Raw genomic sequence first — 19,940 nt, 5'->3', positions numbered from 1 at the left:
AGCTTACAAACAACACTTGTCAGACTGACAGGGCGATAGTTGCCGGGGCTGCTTTTGTCACCTTTTTTGAACAATGGTGTTACATGAGCTTCTTTCCAGCCGGACGGCAAAGTTCCTTCGTTCAAGGTTTTTTGAAAGAATACTGTCAATGGGCCGGCCAGAACGGTTACTAATTCTTTGAGCAATCTGGGATGGAAGCCGTCTGGTCCACATGACTTGTTGGGATTTAGAGCTACCAGGTGCTTGAAAACCTCTGCTTCGTGCGTGTATTTCAAACATGTTAAACTTCGAGCCGACTGGGCGCTCCTTAATATCTGGAATACTGTTCAAGTCCTCATCTGTGAACACACTGCTGAAGAACTGATTAAGAACGTTAGCCTTGCCCTCATCAGAGGAAATCTTTCGTGGTCTACTTTCAAATCAGATATACCGTCCTTTGACTTACACTTCGAACTAGCGTACAAAAAGAAGGCTTTCGGATTGTTTTTTTCGCATTTTTAGCAATATTTTTTCGAAGTTTTTCATTGCAGTGCGACAAACTTTTTAAGCTTGATTTCGAGCTCTGGCATACATGATACAGGTTATAATCAGACTCGCTGCGAGTTCGTAAACAACGCTTGTATGCTTCTTTCTTGGTCTTTAGCTTAGTCTTAACTGCACTGTTCATCCACTGGGACTTTTTGACTCCTCCAAGCGTAATCTCGGGTACACAGGCATCAACTGCAGACATAACCGTGTCTTTGAGAAACGGCCATGAATAAGCCACATTCATGTCCTTAATACAGTCCGAAATATTCGCCGCATTCACCGTTTCACTGAGTTTATCATATTCGCCTTTCGCAAAGCTCAAACGTTCACGCTTCCGAAGCGTCCTTTCTGTACAACACTTAGTATTGAAAAACAATGATTGGTGGTGGCTTTTGCCCAACGGAGCCTCGTAGCGAAGCTCATCTATCATTGATTCTTCACTAGTAAACACAAGATCTAGAATATTTGGGGTCTGTTTACCCCTAAAATGGGTTACTTGGTGATGTTCTGGATTAAAAATGAGTCCCGCACAGACTCCAAGAACAAGGATGCTGGTGATTCCCATCTCTTGGAGAAGATTCATCTGCCCAGTCTATTTCTGGATGGTTTAAGTCACCAACGATCAACGTATGCGACCTGCTGAATGACATGCTCGGTAAAAGGCTGTTTAGTACTTTATTGTTATCAGAGGAGCTGTTAGGTGATCTGTAAATGACCCCTATGAGGAGGCTATCTTTGCCTTTTAGAGTAAGTTCGCACCACACTGATTCTCTAGCTAATTGATGCTCTGCAGATAACTTAACTTGCTGGGCCCCATTAGAGGTTCTAACCCACAGAGCTACATCTCTACGGCACTGCTCTTCATTTAAGTTATGAAAACAATCAAAACCTGGCAGCTGAAATTCAACAGGTACAATTTTCCCCCGTGATTTTTAGGGAGCGTTTCTGTAATACACATAATGTCTATACTCTCGTTTGCGATCACAGTTAACAGTTCACTTTTTTTGTTCAAAACGGAATCCGAGTTCGTGTAAAAAAATTTAAAACTTGTTGTGCACTTTCACTTTGATGTATGCGGTTACTTCCTACATTATTTACAGCCCTTGATCTACGGACATCATTACTACTAATTACTTGTCCTCCATCTCCTCTGACTGTCCGTGAGCAGCCGGTGTTGTCTTAGAAATGATTGACCTGATTTTCCGTGCCTTTCCGCCTGATTCTCTCCTGCCACTTCTTGCGAAAAACCGCCCTTTCTAAGAGGGTGGAATCTTTCTTTACAAAAACTGACCTGTAATCAGCGGATTCTCCAAGCTTTCTCGCTGTTTTCAGCACGCTCCAGACTGAGCAGAATCCTTTAGTCACCAGCAGAGGTCTGAAGGTGTTGGCAGCAGCATCCTTCGCGCGTTAACAACGACATCTCACAGCGTTTAGTACAATGTGGAGGTGGAATTCATATTTTAAATTATCGAATAGTAGATTAATATCAGAATAGAATAGTATCCGTTTTACGCAGCTCTTCCACCCCATCGATAAGTCGTTTAATCCCGTAAAATGAAGGGCGCGTGAACGCAAGGATGCTGATCTTGCCACCAGCGTTTATGAAGTGCTATTGAGAGACGCTCTAAAAGTGGCCTCGAACGGCATGCGGACCACAGAAGCAAAAAAAAAGCAGCAGCAACAGAAAACACGAACTAAATAAAATAAAACTAACAACTCACCATACCTACACCAACAACTTTGTTTATTATTATAGTATTTCGAAATTGCTTCTGAAACGAAATTTGATATGAAAAACTTGGGCATATTTTACAAAGCAATTATTCGCTAAAGGCCACGGCTATAAACAAAGAAAACTGCACTGCAACTCATCCACGCGACAACCTCCCAAGCTTCCACACGAACCTCCTTCGCTGTTGACTTTTGTGTAATATGTAAGTAACATCAGTAAAATATATTTAGGACCCTTAGAAAAAATGCTTTCTTTGTCTTGTTAACTGTGACGCAAGGTCAACAAAAAGTCGGCCCTCGCTCTCAATTAAAATTTGCCTTTAATATTCCATAAATTCGTGATGAATCAATGGTAAATTTTGCTACTTCAAATTCTATATTCACATTGAATGAAGAATATTCACGATAAATAGATATTGTTCTATGGAAGGAACACCAACTGGTTAGCAATTTTAAAGATAATTGATATGAACAAATTCAATGATTTATCCTTGGTAGATTATAAGGCTAAAACAGGTTTTCCTAAACTTCCGTATAGGCACTGTGTATTATTTATTTCATATTAGCAGCCTATGTGTAGTGGCTTCAGCAGTATCTTATTACAACACTTCTCTTTAACTTCACTTCTTGTTGTTTGAATAAAACATATTTATTATATTAACATTTTAATAATTATTATTTATTAATAAATTTAAAATTAATGAAAATTAACTAATATTTATTAATTATATTAATAAAAATATTAAAAAAATTGAAAGATAATTTTTTTCATATATATAAAAATAAAATAAGAAATTCATTGTAGCATCAGAGACATTGGCCTCTATAGAAGTGTTGCCTTTAAAAAGTAATTTTTAAACGCATATTATTTTAATTCGTTATATTCTGATTAGATTTGACGGTTGGCCACTTGATCCACGTGGGTGACATGTGGCAGCAGTGGTAAATCATTGCAAGCTTATCTTTTGTTAGATGTTAATACTTTTGTGAATTAACGCCTTCGCTAGCCTAATGGATGCTCTTTGCCAAATTGAACTCTTTTATTACCACGTTTTTCTTCTTTTCGCCTCGTGTCCGTGTTTATCATCAAAAAATCAAACCTTAATTTAGAGCACTTCTGAAGATCCTGGCAACTTGAAATTTGGCGTGCATGCTTATGCTGCCTAACAATTCAAGATTTGATCATCAGAAGTAATAAGTTTATATTTAAAAATCGTTAAATTAATTAACTGACTTCTGTATGGAGAGAAAAAATTCACGGTTGGGAATCGAGTTTTCTTGTCGAACAACCAGAGTTACCAACCCTGGAAAATGGTTTGAATTGCATAAAAAAGTAGAAAATAAATAAATATAAAAACCATTTTTAAAACCACGTTTTTTCTGATGGTTACAGAACTAAAGACAGTGCTATAAAACAAATAAAAATACTTTTAAAAACCACGTTTCCTTAACGGACAAAAAAGAAACATTAACTTTTTCAGTGAGTTGTCCTAAAATTTATTCTTGACCTAAAATGAGATCTAAAGTTTATTTTTAGCGCATTTTTTCATTTCTGAAAAAAACGCATTATTGTGCTCGCCATGTCCGTCTGTCCGCCCGTCTGTCTGTCCGTCCGTGACTTCGCGTTTTCGTCGACGAGAAAATGCGCTCTCTGTCACTCACTACTCACTAGTCACTACAGTGAGTACTGAGTTATATTTTTTCATATCTTATGCTGAGAAAACACAAAAAACGTTGGGCGGGCTTTAAGACACATCCATTGCCCAAGTTCTATTCATAATACCTAATCTGTAGCTCCTCGTAATAAATGATATTTAGATCTTCACAGTGCCCGCCCTACATTTTTTGTGTTTTCTCAGCATAAGATTTGAAAAAAATAAACTTTCGACTTAATTTTAGGTCAAGCATAACATTTAGGACAACTCACTAAAAAAGTTAATGTTTCTTTTTGACCCTTAAGAAAGTTTTTTTTTATCTGTTTTATCCTTCATCGAGGCCCTACATAGATACTTTATACCTTAAGTGTGTATTTTTGTTCAATGTATTGTTTTTACAGCGAGCTTTTTCAGCATCGATTTTTATTTTGGATATATCCTTGGGTTCGATCGGATCCATCAAGATTATAATTATGCAACAGCTACTCGTTTGCAGAAGTTACCGAAACTTTCACACACGTGATTCCGATGTAAACTTGCAGATGCAATGAATATATAATCTTCTAACGTGTAGAGTTGGGATGAAATTAACGATCATGTCTTCTTCCATTATATTTTAATTTAGGGTCGAGGCCATTATTTAAATGAGATGCTACTCATCATTCTAGTACCCCCCTCAGCTGTCGCCTCCACGGCTGCGCTCCCCACTATGCCAGCTTCCCGGCGGACTCAAAACTATGCAGTTTGCAGTCCACACACAACGTTTTATCTGCAACGTGTCGAACTGTGCAGATAAAAGGCTGTGCAAAACGTAACGTCTGGCCGTGACAATTGCAGAAGCGATGGGATCGTCATGATCGATTGGATGCGTGATTGTTTGGATTGGGCGCTCTATGAAATTGGGGCGCAGCACCTACATATAGGCGACATGACCGTCAAGATTGATTGTGCGCACTTTAAAAGAAAAAATTAGGGCATTACACCTACGTAAGCCATGCGGTCATCTAAATCAATTTGGCGCGCTTTAAAATGGTCTATGCCGCGGTGATGAAACGTGAGCTACTACGATCATGCGATTACCGTTTAAAGGTTATATTACGGATACGCAATTATCTAATTGAGTCTGAATAATATGATGTGGTTGACTTATACGGCTCATAATATGACGGTGCGATTAATTATCTAATAAAAGTTAAAATACGGTTGTATGATTATGTAATAACGCTATAATACGGCGATGTGATTATATTAAAAAATGGTATAATACTGTGGGTAATTTTTACGTACAAAAGGCAATTAAACCGATGTGGCTTCTTAAGGAGGTGGCTATATAGAGTTGCACTTTGTATAAAAATGTCATAATGCGCTTATCCTTATAATTCAAAAAAGGTTTGCATAAGTATTCATGGGGTCCAGCACACAATAAGCACCTCTTTGGGTCAGTGCATCCACTTGCAATGTGGTTCATCTGCTGGCATTTGTAACACCTGAGTGGTGCCATAACAAACGGTTTCACTGGGTAACGCAGATAATCTATGTACACTGCCTCAGGAAGCTGCCTGCCCTCAAACACCACCTTCACTGCACTTGACTCTGCCCGTATACCCTGACGATGGCGCGGAAGTCGTACAATTTCCTTGATCTTCACAGAGCCTGACTCAGCCAACTCCAGGAGTTCAGAGACTTCCACCGAAGGGTGGATTGGACCAATCACTCCACTAATACAAGTGGCAGTACCAGGTTGAGAGCAAGTGACCTACCAGGTTCCAACCTTTGTGACTTTAACACGACGTCAACGAGACGGCCGAATGCCTCCAACTCTGGAACGGAACTGACTGACATGACTACCCGTACTAGACTGCCCGCAGTTTCCCTGCTCTGGTCTTATATACGCCGCCGATATCGCACAAGCGTTTAAGGAGAGTGCTCAGGTCTGAATTAGAAATTGGTACAAACTCTACTGCCCTAAGTTTCTCCTCAAGTTTGTTCTCACCTTCATATCAGAATATCTGCCATAAGCAGAGTCTCTAATGCCTCGAGCCAGCTTGACAGGATTTTGAAGGAATGTGTTTACAGGCACTTCACCACTTACCCCCACACGACAAGTGTCACCTACCCCAATGGTGTCCAAACCAGGAGAACTCTCCAGCTCCATCATATGAGGGTTAGGGACACGTTTTGCAACTCTCTTAGGATATCGAAAGACTTCAATGTCATCATCACTGCTGCTACTGCGCCGGGATTGCGTTCCCGCTTCTTGCCTGCAGAGATAACCGAACCCAAAGTGGCACTTGCATCTTCCATCAGATCTATGTCTTCCTCTAAAAGATCAAAAGTAGGAACTCTCACCTGGTTGATCCCGCCGTGATCTATATCAAAATTAGCCGCCACTATGACAGGAGAAGCCGACCCTATCGCGTCTGGGTCCGCCATGGCAGCACATGCTCAGGAGCGGCAAACAAAGAAAGAAAAAAATAATAAAAAAATAAGTAGCAAACAAAAAAATAGGAAAACTAAATAGAATGTATGATTATGTGATTTGCTACAAATAAGGCCCACAAAAAAACAATTATCGGATGTCAAATCTCTTTAAATTATCAGGGAAAACGAACGATTGGCGTCGCGTACCCTAACAACCGAACAGCTATAGACACACGTCCGTCCGACAGCAGAACCCGTAACGGAATCCCGCAACCCAATAAGACAATGGAGCCTGGAAGGACCCGCACGATCCGCGAATACTGGAATTTCAAATTTTGCCGATTCCAAAAACCGCTGTAAAAAATGAGGGAAACGCGAATTTTAAGGCAAGGATGCTAATTTGTATCTTAATTATACGTAGAAAAATTAGCAAAGACTGGCATATTCACTTTGTGATACTGAAAAGGGCTGAACTTGAATCATGATTTGCTTCCGGCACCAATGTTATGAGGTCGTAAAATTCTTACATATAAGGAGTAGCGAAGAAATACAAACATGCAGTAGCGAAGATCGGAGGTAGAATGACAAAACCTGTTATTTGATTATCGAATGTTGCAATGATCTTAAGTTAGTACAAAAATATTCGTTAGAGAAGGTTAGCATTTGCAATTAGCTGGTTTTGCTCGAGTTTGTTTGGGGACTGTTGAATTTAAGATAACGTGATTGTCACAGAAAATTTGATAGCGTCTGAGCGACCTACCTATTGCTTTAATTAACTATGCGGTGGGGCTCTGGGGGAAGGGCGACAGTTCGATTCCCCGCTTGGGGGTAGAAAGTTTTTCAGAAATGCTTATTTCGTCAGAAGTCCCAGCCCGGGATTCGAACCCTCGACCTTCAGATCCATCCTACTAGCCCAAGCCGACGCCTTTAACCACTACACCAAACTGTCCCTAGAGCTAGAAAGTTGAAACTTCTATTTGAATTGCGTAACATCACCTAATAAATTATGGATTAATTTCACATGTAGTTTAGCTACTAGCCAGCTCCAAAAGCGAGGGTGACCTGAAAGAATTATTTGAAAGAAACATAAATTGAAAGTTAAAACAAAAAATTGATGAATCACTATGAAAAATGTGAATGTCATATTTAGTCTTTAGTTGTAGAGCTGGTGTTAGTTTTTCCTTACCAACGACAGGCCAACATCTTGGATTCCTCGCCCTGGACGCCTCCTCTCACCCTCGAGCCTGTAACTTGGCTACCAAAAATTAAGGGAATCATAGGAAGTATTTATAATGAGCGGGACGCGTTCTGTAGGCTGCTGTTTGCAACTTATTTTAGTCCTTTAGGCCTAAAACTTTGCAACCGTAAGCACATCTTTGGCAAGCATTTTATGTGCTAACTGAGCAAATGCTGATAACCTGTAATAATGGCTTCCGTGTAGGGGCAATTGCCAGCCGCCAATCAAATTGTTACGTTTTAAGGAATAGTTGAGGAATAAAAATGTTCGAGTATAGTAGATTTTAAGTAAGCTGTCTCTGGGATACTCGATAATGTATAAAAAATCTTAAGTCTACGGAATTTGCTCCTGAAATTTAACTACAAAATCAAATCTCGTCTGCTAGTCAACTATAGTGTCTAGAAGATATTGTAGCCAAGTTCAAGCCAAGTTACTTTCGTTACTAATTTTCAGACGAAAAAGATAAAATTATAGAATAAAAAGGAAGTGTACAGCATAAACGGCAATAACTGACATCTTTCATAGCAGCTTTCAGCATCTGCGTTCAATTTTCAACTCTCAAATTTTTAAATGCAAACCATGGACCATAATAAGCATTCCATTAATATAACCGGTAATTACGGCACTCCTACATCAATCAACTTATATAATTAATGTTCGATCGATGCACAATTCAAATTACGATAAATAATGATTGATACGCATTATAGTTAGACAAGTTCATATATACAATTTAATATAGAGAACAAATCAATTCATAAATTGCCATTGGACATTTTTTTCTTTTTGGAATGATTGATGTTCCATATCTTTATAGTCAGGAAAACACCCTATAATTTGAACACATTCAGTGTAATATTCCGACGTTCAATTCACACATAATTACTCTGTCACCATATTGAAATATTAAAGCTCAACGTACGTTGATTGAACATGCGTTCAGAAAATAAACTCACAGAGAAACTAGACTTTTAGCTTCTTTGTAGGAAAAACGTTTGACGATAATTTGCGAGGAATAATCGTTCAGAAACATTTGTTTCAATGGGGCCAGGAACTTTGTGGCAGGATATCAATAAATTGTACAACTTTATACTTTTGAGATAACGAAGCATCCCCTATAAGTTGCAAAATATGTCCATCTTGATATATTTACTCGAAACAAGGTCAATAAATCGTACCATGACCCAAAAAACGCCCGCAAACCGATAGAGACTGATGAGGCGACTGATATTTTAGCGATATAGACTGATATTTTAAATGTCTCCCTACACCAGGCTCTTATATGACTGTTATTTGTTTCGTTGCATTAAAAATTACAATTCTTGATGACGGGAACAAATTAAGATTTGTAAGATATTAGACCGAGAGCAGGACCATCGTTCCACCATTCTGCGCATCGTCGTGGCATACGCGCGCGACTAGACAAGAAATTCCTTGCGAAACATGCAGAAATTTTCAGTAGAGAAGAGACCCTTGAAGTTGACCGTAGCCTCGTTAATAAAATAAGTAAATCTGAAACATTTATGGCTGAAAAACTAAAACAAGGAATTTAAAAATGCTTTTAAATTCCTTGGTTTTAATATCGCTTTGTCGTTAAGCTTACAACCACACCGGATCAACATCCCAATTAGCTTCTATATAGCCTTGATCGATGTGAGGGTTGGACTGGGATTATCTTTCCCTCGAAAATATGTTTTTCCATATTTTTGGAATGCCATTATGTATTTCAAAATCCCTTGTTACCTCAAATGTTATTGTCATACATTATCTTTTCCTCTGTACGGCAGATATCGTCGCTATGTATTCGTACTTCACGAATTTGAACAGCACAAACATTTAAAAAGATTACCGATTATTTTTCTTTGAGTTGTTGCCTAAGCAAAGATTTCATTTAACTGTATATGAAACGATTATTCAAAATACGAAATGCTTCGAGATTAATACAGGTGTAGAATAAGGCTAGATCAAATGAAAATGGTGTATAGAACTAAAAGATTATTGCAGAAAATTTGGAAATAATTTTAGAACCAGATATATTTTCAATTATGAATTTAAAAATTAATTGTTTACAACTAGAGTATTTATAGAGAATTACGGGGAGAGACAGAAATCTCTTCCTTCAGAAAAGAACTAAAACTAATATACTGGATATGATATTGCCATAAAATGCACGCAATGAACTGGCTTTACATTTTATTGCAAATCAATTTATTATCACGCTTAATATAACGTAGTTCTTCCTACCTTATATTGCATGTCCCGGGTGATCGAGTTCGTGCATTTTCTAGGCATTTCCAATTGCTTTGTCCGGCTGGACCTCATTTGCAGTTAGCAGCGACAATTTGCATGCAAAGAAAAACGTATTTTCCTGAACCGAAGTCTTCACGGAAGCCTCGACTATCAATGAGAAAGTCTGGTAATTACAGAATTATTTATGCACGGGATGATCATGTCAGCGCCTGTTCGGCTTATCAAGTTTTCTTCGATCAAACTTCAATTGTTCGTCGTCAAACGACCAGGTTGTGTGCGTTGATTATACTCAACATGCTTTAGTTTATCGAATTTACTGATTAAGCATTGATAAGTTAGTAGTTTGAGGGTTAACTCAACTCAGCTAAGGTTCGTGGATGAGCATCTGCGTACGTATTGTCATTAAAAGTTTGGAGTTGCCATGCCAATGTATCGCATTCTGTATCATTGCCAAGTTCCTTTGTTTTACAACAAGAAATCTCGACCAATCAGAACAAAGGGCCGTTCACTTCCAGTCAAGTCACCAATTTTTGACATTTGAGCTGGTGCCACGTCCGAGACTCATGTGTCTTGTTGCTGATACGTAAGGATGATATGCAGTGTACAATGTTGGGTTTTGAATGTGGAGAAGATGTGATGGTGCCATATAACCGAATGTGAAATTTGTGCATTGATAGTCGACCGCATGTGATCTACTCTTAGATGGAAGTTGACCCTTTAGTGGGCAATCGATTAAGTACATGAACTTAAATTATCCGCGTTAAAAGCCGCACCTTCGTTTACTGCCGAAGCTACGTGAAGATGGCTCAAAGCTTGTCATATTTTCTAGTTCTATATAGAGGTAAAAATGAAATGTTTTTACATTTCTACGAACGTTCTCTTAAAGGTTAAAGCCACGTTTTATTTCAGACAAATCAGTTGTGCTGTTGATTTAATTGTTTAGGATATTATGAGATGCAAAGTCAATTAAATGTACACAGATGTCATTTATGGAAAATATTCGTCATTACATTTATCGAATCTTCCCTTTTAAATGAAGCGGCTACTCACTATCTAAATTTAAAAGCGTTGAGCACAGGGCAAACAATACTAGCACAAAGCAGTACAAGATGAGGCTTTCCCCCACTTTTACGCGTTGAAAAACTAGTGTAGAATCTTGGGAAATCCGGGAAAAACTCTTATTGCTTTCGCGGACGCGGAAAAATCCAATTATAACTTTTTCCATGGTTATTATATCAGATACTTTATTGTAGTGTCATTATACAATCCCGGGCAAATTTTTATAATAGACAACATGAAGACCAAACTTCTGATGACCGTCTTCGGAGCAGCGCAAGCGGTGATGTATGCGCGGGTCCCCAACGACACCGCGACGTTCATCAACAATTGTTTCTCAGGCTGCAGCGCTGCACGCAGGGCATTCTTCACGAACATTGTATTGTGCTCATTGTTCTGTCAGAAGAATGGCGGCGATATCTTCAGCTACGAAAATGGTTAGTGAAGGGAATAATATGATGCTATAGGAATATTTTCAATTTTGTTGAAGAAACAATGTTGGATAGATTATTATAAGAGATTTTCTCAGCACAGCGAAGGTGTCTACATGGGATAGAGGGTGCCCAACGAAATTTATGTGCCTAAAAATGCCCGTTTATATATTAAGCGGTAATATTAAGCGGTAATTATGCGAATACATATTAAATTAACTTAAAAGTTAACAGAAAAAAAATCTACATCCAATTTGAAATTTCGATGAGGTTTAAGAAGGTGGCAATTGAAGTAGAAGTGGTGTATTTGATAGACTAAATTAATGAGATGACAACAAAAGACGATATCCTGCTCACCATTGTCATCACTATCTTTGATTTAGATTTGTCCTCAAGTATCATATAGTTTCTATCGATAGGGCCAAATTATATTCTATCGATAATTTTATTAAAGCTGTTGATTGAAGTGATGATGAAGCCTGGTCCCCCATTGTTATGAATAGAAAGTGAATTTATTTGTTGTTATAATTTGTTAATAGTGAATTTATTTGTTGCTTTTTATGATCTTGAATTCATGGATAATTTGAGATTTAAGCAAGCTAATGATATAGGTGCTAATTTACTTGCCCTAGTCATTGGGAAATATAATTTTAATACTTTTCAACTTCATTATATAGGGGCTTATCTCGAGGACACGCATAAGCCTGAGCATGAACTTTTGAGGCGTAAAATAGTAAGTAAAATAATTCCCCTGAAGTTGTCATTCATACTCATTTCAACTGTTTAAATGTCACATTTCGAGTGTTAGCAAGCATTATATTAAATATGGCCTTCCAAGATCAAGGGGAGCTTACATGTCGGTCAAAAATCGAAAATTTTGGCTTTTCTGGTTTCTAGGCTCATTTTTTAGCTGCTGAAAATTGAAAAAGCGCGTCTAAAAGGCCCGTTCACACTAGGGGCAACACACGGGCGTCAAGCGCCTCACCGCCCCTCTGTGCAGCGTCTATATACGTGCGCTTCTTGTGGGGAACGAAGCGATTGACGAGCTAGCGATTCTCAGTCGCCCTGCCTCATGCAACACAAGCGCCGCACTCAGTGGACGGCTGTCCATGGTCTAGTGAGGTTGTTTGTTTTCGCTGGTCCTTCATAATGGCAACTAACGCCTCACTCGTTTGGATTCGTTCTCTATAGTTAAAGAGGCTAATTGATCTTTGTAGAGAGCATGAATGCCTGTAGAGAGTTCAGTCAAAGTAGTATAAAAGCCGAAATGCAAAAGAACAAAAGCCCTGGTGAAAATAGTCGGAGTTTTAAGAAATTTTGTGTACAAGTCACCATTGACGAGGTTCGTAAGAAAATTCATACGCATGCGTTCGCAATTGCATCGTGAAATGAATTTCATTGCATATGAATTCCATCATCCTGCTTCTGGAGACTGTCCTGAATTCCATCATCCTGCTTTAGCAGACAGTCAAACAAGTCCACTGGCAGTCTAGTATAATTTTGAAAGTCTGATGCATTCGCAACTGATAATTCTTTGAAAATATAATTGTGTAAATTGTGTTTGTGTAAATCCTAACAGCAGCACACCCGACAACAATGGTCCAGAGCTCCAATTCGGTTATATCCATCTCCACTGACGTCTAACTGGCATCTAATCTTCAAAGCGCGAGGTCTCCAGCTTTGAAGATAAGATGCCGGCGGTTTAGATGCCGGCGAGAAAAAAACCTCGCGGCGGTTTTTTTCACGCCGGCGGGATTTCCCCCCTGTGTGAAAGGGGCCTAAGGTAAACGGGCCTCTAACTGGCAACTAATCATCAAAGCGCGCGGTCTCGAGCTACTGCGTACAAAAATAAGTGTGAACGGTTGTGGGCGGTTAGGCGCTGCAGCAAGCGCCTCACCGCCCATATCGTTACCCCTAGTGTAAACGGACCTTATAACGCAACAAATCGCATGTATGTGCGTTTCGTTAGTTTATGCGAAAAGCAATTCCAAAAAAATATAAAATGAATATTTTTTAGCAATATGTACTAAGATTTCTATAAATTAAATCTGTATTTATAGATCATTAGTCTCGTTAATTGCAAAGTGTTAGAACTCGTTTGAAAGCTACAAACAAGACGCGTTCAACAAAGCAAATACCAAGAATGTACATGCAATAATTGTTGCGTAAGGCTGTTTTGAACTTTTATAAATGACCATTAAATATAACATTATTTAAAAATTTTCATTTAAAATTGTTATTTATAGATCATTATTCGCATTAATTGCGAAGTGTTTGCACTTGTTTGAAAGGTAAAACGATGCGCGTTCAGGAAAGCAAATACCACGGATGTACATGCAATGTTTTTTTGGTTAGGCCGTTTTGAACTTAGATACAATGAACATTTTTTTATTTGTATTAATGTAAAAAATCACATTTATAGCTTATTATTCACGTTAAACTGGACAGGAATAAGACTAAAGACACGTGTTCGTACCTTAAATGTAACCAATTGGCACGGGGAAAGCTTGGGCTACCATATCAAGCATCTTTTTGGTATATACATTTTTTTCAATAAATTTTACTTATTTGGCTCCCCTGAACAACTAAAATTTCCAAAATATGCCGTGATGGAAATTTTAGCGTGCGAATCTCGGAGTCGCGGAGCCTATTGCGAACCTTAGTGAACAAAAATATGTCATCTCCTATGATTTTCAAGCTACAGCATTGAGAGATATACCACTCGATTCGTAAATAAAATCTCTATAGATCATCCGGCAATTTTCTTTATTTGTATTTTGTTTCGATAATATATTGAAAAATGGGGTGGATGGGTAAAAATTGAGAAAAATAGAAATAATTAAAAAAAAGGAAAGGTTGCTCTGGAGATATGGTCTTTACACATCGAATGATATGTCTCTCGATGTTGTAGCATGAAAATCCTAGGAGGAGATAGATTTATACAGTACCCCCTTTTTTGCCATTTTCTATGAATTTCAAGTTTTTTCTTAATTTTTTTCGAAAAATTTACATGAACAAAAAGTCATGCATTGATATTTTACATATGTGTACCATGTTTCATAATGATCCGTCCGTAATTAAAATTTTTTTGACCGACATGCTCCCCTTAATTTGCGACTCCGGTTCCTCGAGTTCTAAAATTTTTCTTGCTCACTTGAGCTTCAATCCAAGTCCCAACTTGATTTTCTGGTCTGTGGTAAAATAACAAACCATGGATTTGCGCAGAAATTTCCAAGATGTCCCACTCTAGGATGTGTCATGTCGGAATGCTTAATAAAAATCTAAAAAATAAGTGTCAGGGTTTAAAGCGGAATATTTTCCAGTCCCTATAAAGAATTTTTAAACATATTTCACGTGTAACTTTAACTTTTTTGTGTTTTTCCGCATTCCTGCCTGTTTTATCGATCGAGCAAATTCTATTATTAGTGTACGCGTTGAAATCAAATTGTGGTAGTTGCAATGACAGAAATGTCATCCGATTTGTGAAACATAATCTTATCATAAGTTATTTATCTATATATGCAATTAGTAGCTTCAAATGTTGTGTCAAAATTACAAACTAAACGAAAAAATGAAAAATGTCTTGTCATAAATTTTCAGTCATCAATTGTTTTTCAAGCGCATCTTCTTCAAATAATTATTGAGGCAGAAAGAGATTATATGTATTTCGATGCTAGGTTGTTCGCACGTAGCCTAAAGCTATGCCGATATTAAGCATTTATGAAGCTTTGCAGATATGAAGCACTTATGAAGCTATGCAGATATGAAGCACTTATGAAGCCATGCAGAAACGTCTCTCACCTCATAAATTGGTGGAAATTCAGCACATACTTAGCTTCAACTTCAGTTTTGAATCGATCTGGTCAAAAAACTAATCCTCAGCTCCAAGAGATAAGTCCAAAAACCGTTCCTCAGCTCTAAGATATAAGTCGAAGCATTATCAGAATCGGCCACATGCCAACATGACCTTACCTTAAACGCCGATGTTTCTATGCATGGTTGCCACATTCTGTTTTTTCAATTAGATTGTCTGGCAAAATTTTATGGGGCGCGTGCCGGAGGCCAACTTCGCCCAACTTCACATTTTAATCATATTCCTTTCCGTTGGTAAGAACGCTAGAGGGAATAGAAGCCTATGAAGTCTAGTTCTCAAAGCCACACCACCTTATGTCCACAGCCACCGCTTAAGCATGCACAAGTCCCAAGTTAAGCGTGATCATACTGAATCTGGCCAAACCTATTCCGGACTAACATCTTCTGGCCTAACCTACACACGTTGCAAGATTTCATTCACACGCGTTGCAACATTTTCAACATTTCTTGCAGTCATTCGTTGCAACAGTCATTGGCTGCAAGAAGGTTGTAAATCGGAGCAGTGTAAATAGGTTAGGCCATAGTAGGTGAGGCCGGATGTAGAACTGACTGCTTATGAGCGAGCATGCTGAAGTTTTGGCTGACGGGAACGCAGCCGTGCACCACCAAATTTGTGCACCAATCAGCCCTGAAAGGAACGCCTAGCATATTTCCGGACGACCACCAATCAGCCGCGTATTAACCCTGTCGTCAGTAACCAGCCCATGACATCATCTTGCTTTAAATATTAGGAGCTTTACGCCACCATATTCTGAAGCGAACAGCCCAGAGAGTAATGGTTGTCCACCGTTGAACGTTGCATCGAATCATCACTTCATACCCTGACTTTAGCTCGAACTGTAACTAGCGGACAACGGACTGCGACCAACCAGCCCAGCTCGCCTGTGGAACTGCAGAGAGCGCAGCCGCGTAGGCCACAAATTTTACTCTTAAGCCCTGGAGCCAACGACTAGCTTCACCATGCATTAACTTTAGGTTAGGCTCACCATACCGCAGACTACGCTTGAACTTCGTAATCCAGACAAGCGACACACTGCCGAAAGATAATAGCGCCGTAGGTCGTAGCCAATGCTTAAGCATGGCAGTTCCTCATCCGGCTGTACCTCCTCCGGCTTAACCTCTTCTGGCCCAACCTATTCACGCTGTCCCGGCTCACATCCTTCTTGCAGCCAATGACCGGCTCTGCCCGCTCTCTTGGCCTGCCTTTCTAATTTCTTGCAGCCAATGAGGTTAGGTTAGGTCCGCTCAGGTTTGTTTAGGGTGGAGAAAGGTTGCAGCTCGTATAACTTAGGCCTGAAGAGTTTAGGCCAGAGGAGGTTTGGCCAGATGCGCCATGTTTTCCTTTGGCAAGCTTATTTTGTGGCTGCTATGTGGACATCCGGCGCTATGGCTTTGAGCACTTGACTTCATAGGCCGTTATGCACTCTAGCGTTCTTACCTATGGAAAGGAATATGAACTAGGTGTGAAGTTTGGCAAAGCTGGCCTCCGGTATGCGCCCCGAACTGCAAGCATCCTGCCGTGCGGCGTGCACCACCAGACGGTCACTTTTAGCTCACAACATCCTGGGTTAGTTTTCAGAAACCATAGTTCTATTCCAAAATCTATCGTCATTTGACGAGCGACTTCCGCAGCTTCGCTTAATTGCGTAACTTTTAGTTCACAGCATCTGGGGTTAGGTTTCAGATAGCATATTTTTTTCCAAAATTTATCGTCGTACGACGCGTGGCCGTTCGACCGTAGGCTGATTCGACACACAGGACAGATACGGACTGCTCCGGCGCGCTCCGTCCGGGTGGTTTTCGCTTATTGGCAGACGATGCTGGGCCATTCTACGTCAGGCTACTTTCCTGTGGGCTGATTGATCTAATTCAATGGATGTGATCTGTCTGGTGGCTTGCGGCTGATAAAGTTACAGTCAAAAAGTGCTATTGGCTACGTTCTGGAGGGAAGGGTTCATGATAGTCCATTCGATGCACGGCAGTGGTGGTCACCGACAGGCGTCCCTTGGCTGACGACCTACGGTGCTATTATCTTTAGGCAGTGTTTTACTGGTGCGGATTACGATGTTCAAGCGTAGACTGCGGCTTTTATCTCTGAAGCTGGGTAAAATTATTGCATGATGAGGCTGAGTGTTAGCTACATGGCTTATTTTAGAGTTAAATTTGTTGTTCACGGCTGCGCCTCCGAATTAATGACGGTGGTATTTAGTTATTATATTGTATAAGGTGAAAAAAATTCATTTGTGCACCTTAACATGTGGGCCTCCTTATGCACCTGAATTGTGGGCATTCTTTTGTACCTGAATTGTGGGTCTTTTTTTTTTTGTATGCGAACTTGGCCGCGTTTTAAGCCATCTAGCAACACTTTCTATGTCATGATATACTGTCTGTGGTGAAATATTTATCTTATTTAACCAGGTGAGTGCCTGGCTGCCACGGGCGCCATGCCTACGAACGTCACTGCCGTTTTCAAGCCTAGGTTCAGCAGGGGCAGCAGGGAGGTGGCGCAGGGCAAACGCGTCTCAGCAGCGACACAATTTTCGCTGTAGTAAGAAATTTTTGATGATACCATGTAAACATATTAAAATTATAGGCAGTATACTTTGATTGACGTCAAAATAGACGGTAAAATTGAAATGTTTACGCTCAATTTCCCTTTTCAAACCATAGAATTTTAAAGAAATGGAGTACGTATATTCATTTAAATGCTGCAACTAACAGTTATTTTTTTAAAATACTACAAAATTCTAACCTTCAGCCTAATTCTCAGTTCTCCAGAATACTTGCTTGATGGAGATAACAACACCTATTACCACTCCACAAATGCACCCAACGCCTGGTTCATGGTGGACCTGGGAGCTTGTTTTCCAGTCAGCAAAGTTCGTCTGCTGCCTAGAGCGGGAAGTGCCTACTACCGATTCGTAGATACTCAGGTGCTGGGACGTTGGAAGGCATAAAAGCTAACGTGTGGTTTGTAGTGTGAGCAAGAAAAAAATTCGTAACACTATAACTACCGCATACTCCGAAACTGGACAAATGTACTACATATCAACAAAGTTTCATATCCAAATACTTTGACAGCGAAAAATACAAGTGTAATTATGAACTCATCGAACAGTTTTCGTCATGAATGTTCTAACAAGAGAGACAATTTATTATACTAAGCCGTTCGACGATAAAAATCCGCCAATCAATCTCTGTTCAACATAATAATTTTAGTAACTCAGTCTCTGTCAAACAGTCGCTCGAGTCATAAAGGCCCTTTTCCACTATTAAGGTGCTTACACACGGGGCGAGTAATCGCGTCGATTAGTCGAGTCGACTCCATAAATATTTGTCATGATTAAGGGGGAGGTCCACCTTCCGAAAAACTTTTTTGTTTACGGACGGATCTTTCTGAAACTTCACACATATATGTAAAACCGCAAAAGAATCACATTTTATTCATGTGATTTTTTCGAAAAAAATGCATAGAAAACGTGAAATTCATAGAAAACGGCCAAGAAAGGGGGTACTTTAAAAATCTATCTCCTCCTAGAGTTTTGAAGCTACAGCGATGAGACATATACCATTCGATTCGTAAAGACCATACAAATCGAGTAACGAAGCTCGATTTTTAATTTTCGCCTTAGTTTTCTTTACAGGCATTAAAAATTTTATTTTTTCTCCAGATTTCCCTCTCCCTTCCCCCCATTTTGAATCCAAACTATGCACAAATCTAAAAAAAGGGCTTCGTTACTCGATAGGTATGATCTTTCCAAATCGAATGGTATATGTCTCATCGCTGTAGCTTCAAAACTCTAGGAGGAGATAGGTTTTCCGTGACAATAAGTTAAACTTTTCAGGAGAGCGCGACAAAGTCCCGCGCGCCTCGAAATAGGCACTCAATGTAGCATGGATACCAAACTACAGGCTTCTGTAGCTTGCTTCCACTCAAGGATGGTGGCAGCGACGTGCAGTACACCTCTCCGTACGAAGCGAGGCGGGTGACTAAGCCTTGATGCCAGAGAACACCATATATGTAGTGCTGGCCAGCTATTTTCGCCCCATCTAATTACTGAAGGAACTCCCCCACCCGCCCCCTTTAAAGAGCCGTCATGAACGTATAAATTCACGTACAGAGATCGCAGTGGTACCGTTCGATAGGGCAGAATGCCAGCTTTAAGATGATACTAAACACCAAAGAAGCCAAATCCGAAGGTTTTAGGGTAGGGTGTCACGTTCATTTCAACGTGTAAAAATAGTATCAATATATCGTTGACCGAGGAGCTCGAGATTGTAACTTTAAACTGTAGAGTAAATATAATGTTAAATGTGTATCGTAGCATGCAAATTATCGACTTGTCTGCTAATTCCGGAAAATTCAAGTCCAGCAGCACCCACGCAGTCCATGCGCGCGCAGTTGAAGTTGGGATCGGCAACGAGAGAAGCTCTGCCAAATTATTTCCGTGTTTATAAGTGTTAAATGTGAAATATGTGCATTTACTGGATGATTGAGTTTTTTATGAGTGAGAAAAAACTGTTTGTGGGAATAGCAGTGATTATTTTCATTCCTGAACTGTTACGTGAAGTTGTATGTCACTTAGTCCGCATGGGCGCCTCTAAGCCAGCGGCATGCCACAGAATGTCTGTTATATTTAAACTTGTTCAATCCATTAATTTGATTTGAATCAACTAAGAAATCCAACTCACAGCGATAATTGTCGTAAACTAGATCTAGTAGTTTCTGTTCTGCCCTAAAAAATAGAAATCTTGTGG

At 39.5% G+C, this 19,940-nt stretch overlaps 1 protein-coding gene across 1 annotated transcript; it reads left to right on the top strand.

Annotated features, from left to right (window-relative positions):
- Window positions 1-11,051: 11,051 nt before the first annotated feature.
- On the top strand, window positions 11,052-18,115 carry LOC125179033 (the record flags this gene model as incomplete). The annotated part of the gene is made up of 3 exons (XM_047884095.1): window positions 11,052-11,315; window positions 17,601-17,730; window positions 17,953-18,115. Coding segments are annotated over exons 1-3 (492 nt in total), but the record flags the coding sequence as incomplete, so codon positions are not given.
- Window positions 18,116-19,940: the final 1,825 nt, after the last annotated feature.

The sequence above is a fragment of the Hyalella azteca genome, unplaced genomic scaffold, assembly GCF_000764305.2.
Source record: "Hyalella azteca isolate HAZT.00-mixed unplaced genomic scaffold, Hazt_2.0.2 contig14626, whole genome shotgun sequence".
Classification (NCBI taxonomy): domain Eukaryota; kingdom Metazoa; phylum Arthropoda; class Malacostraca; order Amphipoda; family Hyalellidae; genus Hyalella; species Hyalella azteca.
Note: the sequence above shows the minus strand (reverse complement) of the source record. Positions and strands in the feature narration are given on the sequence as shown.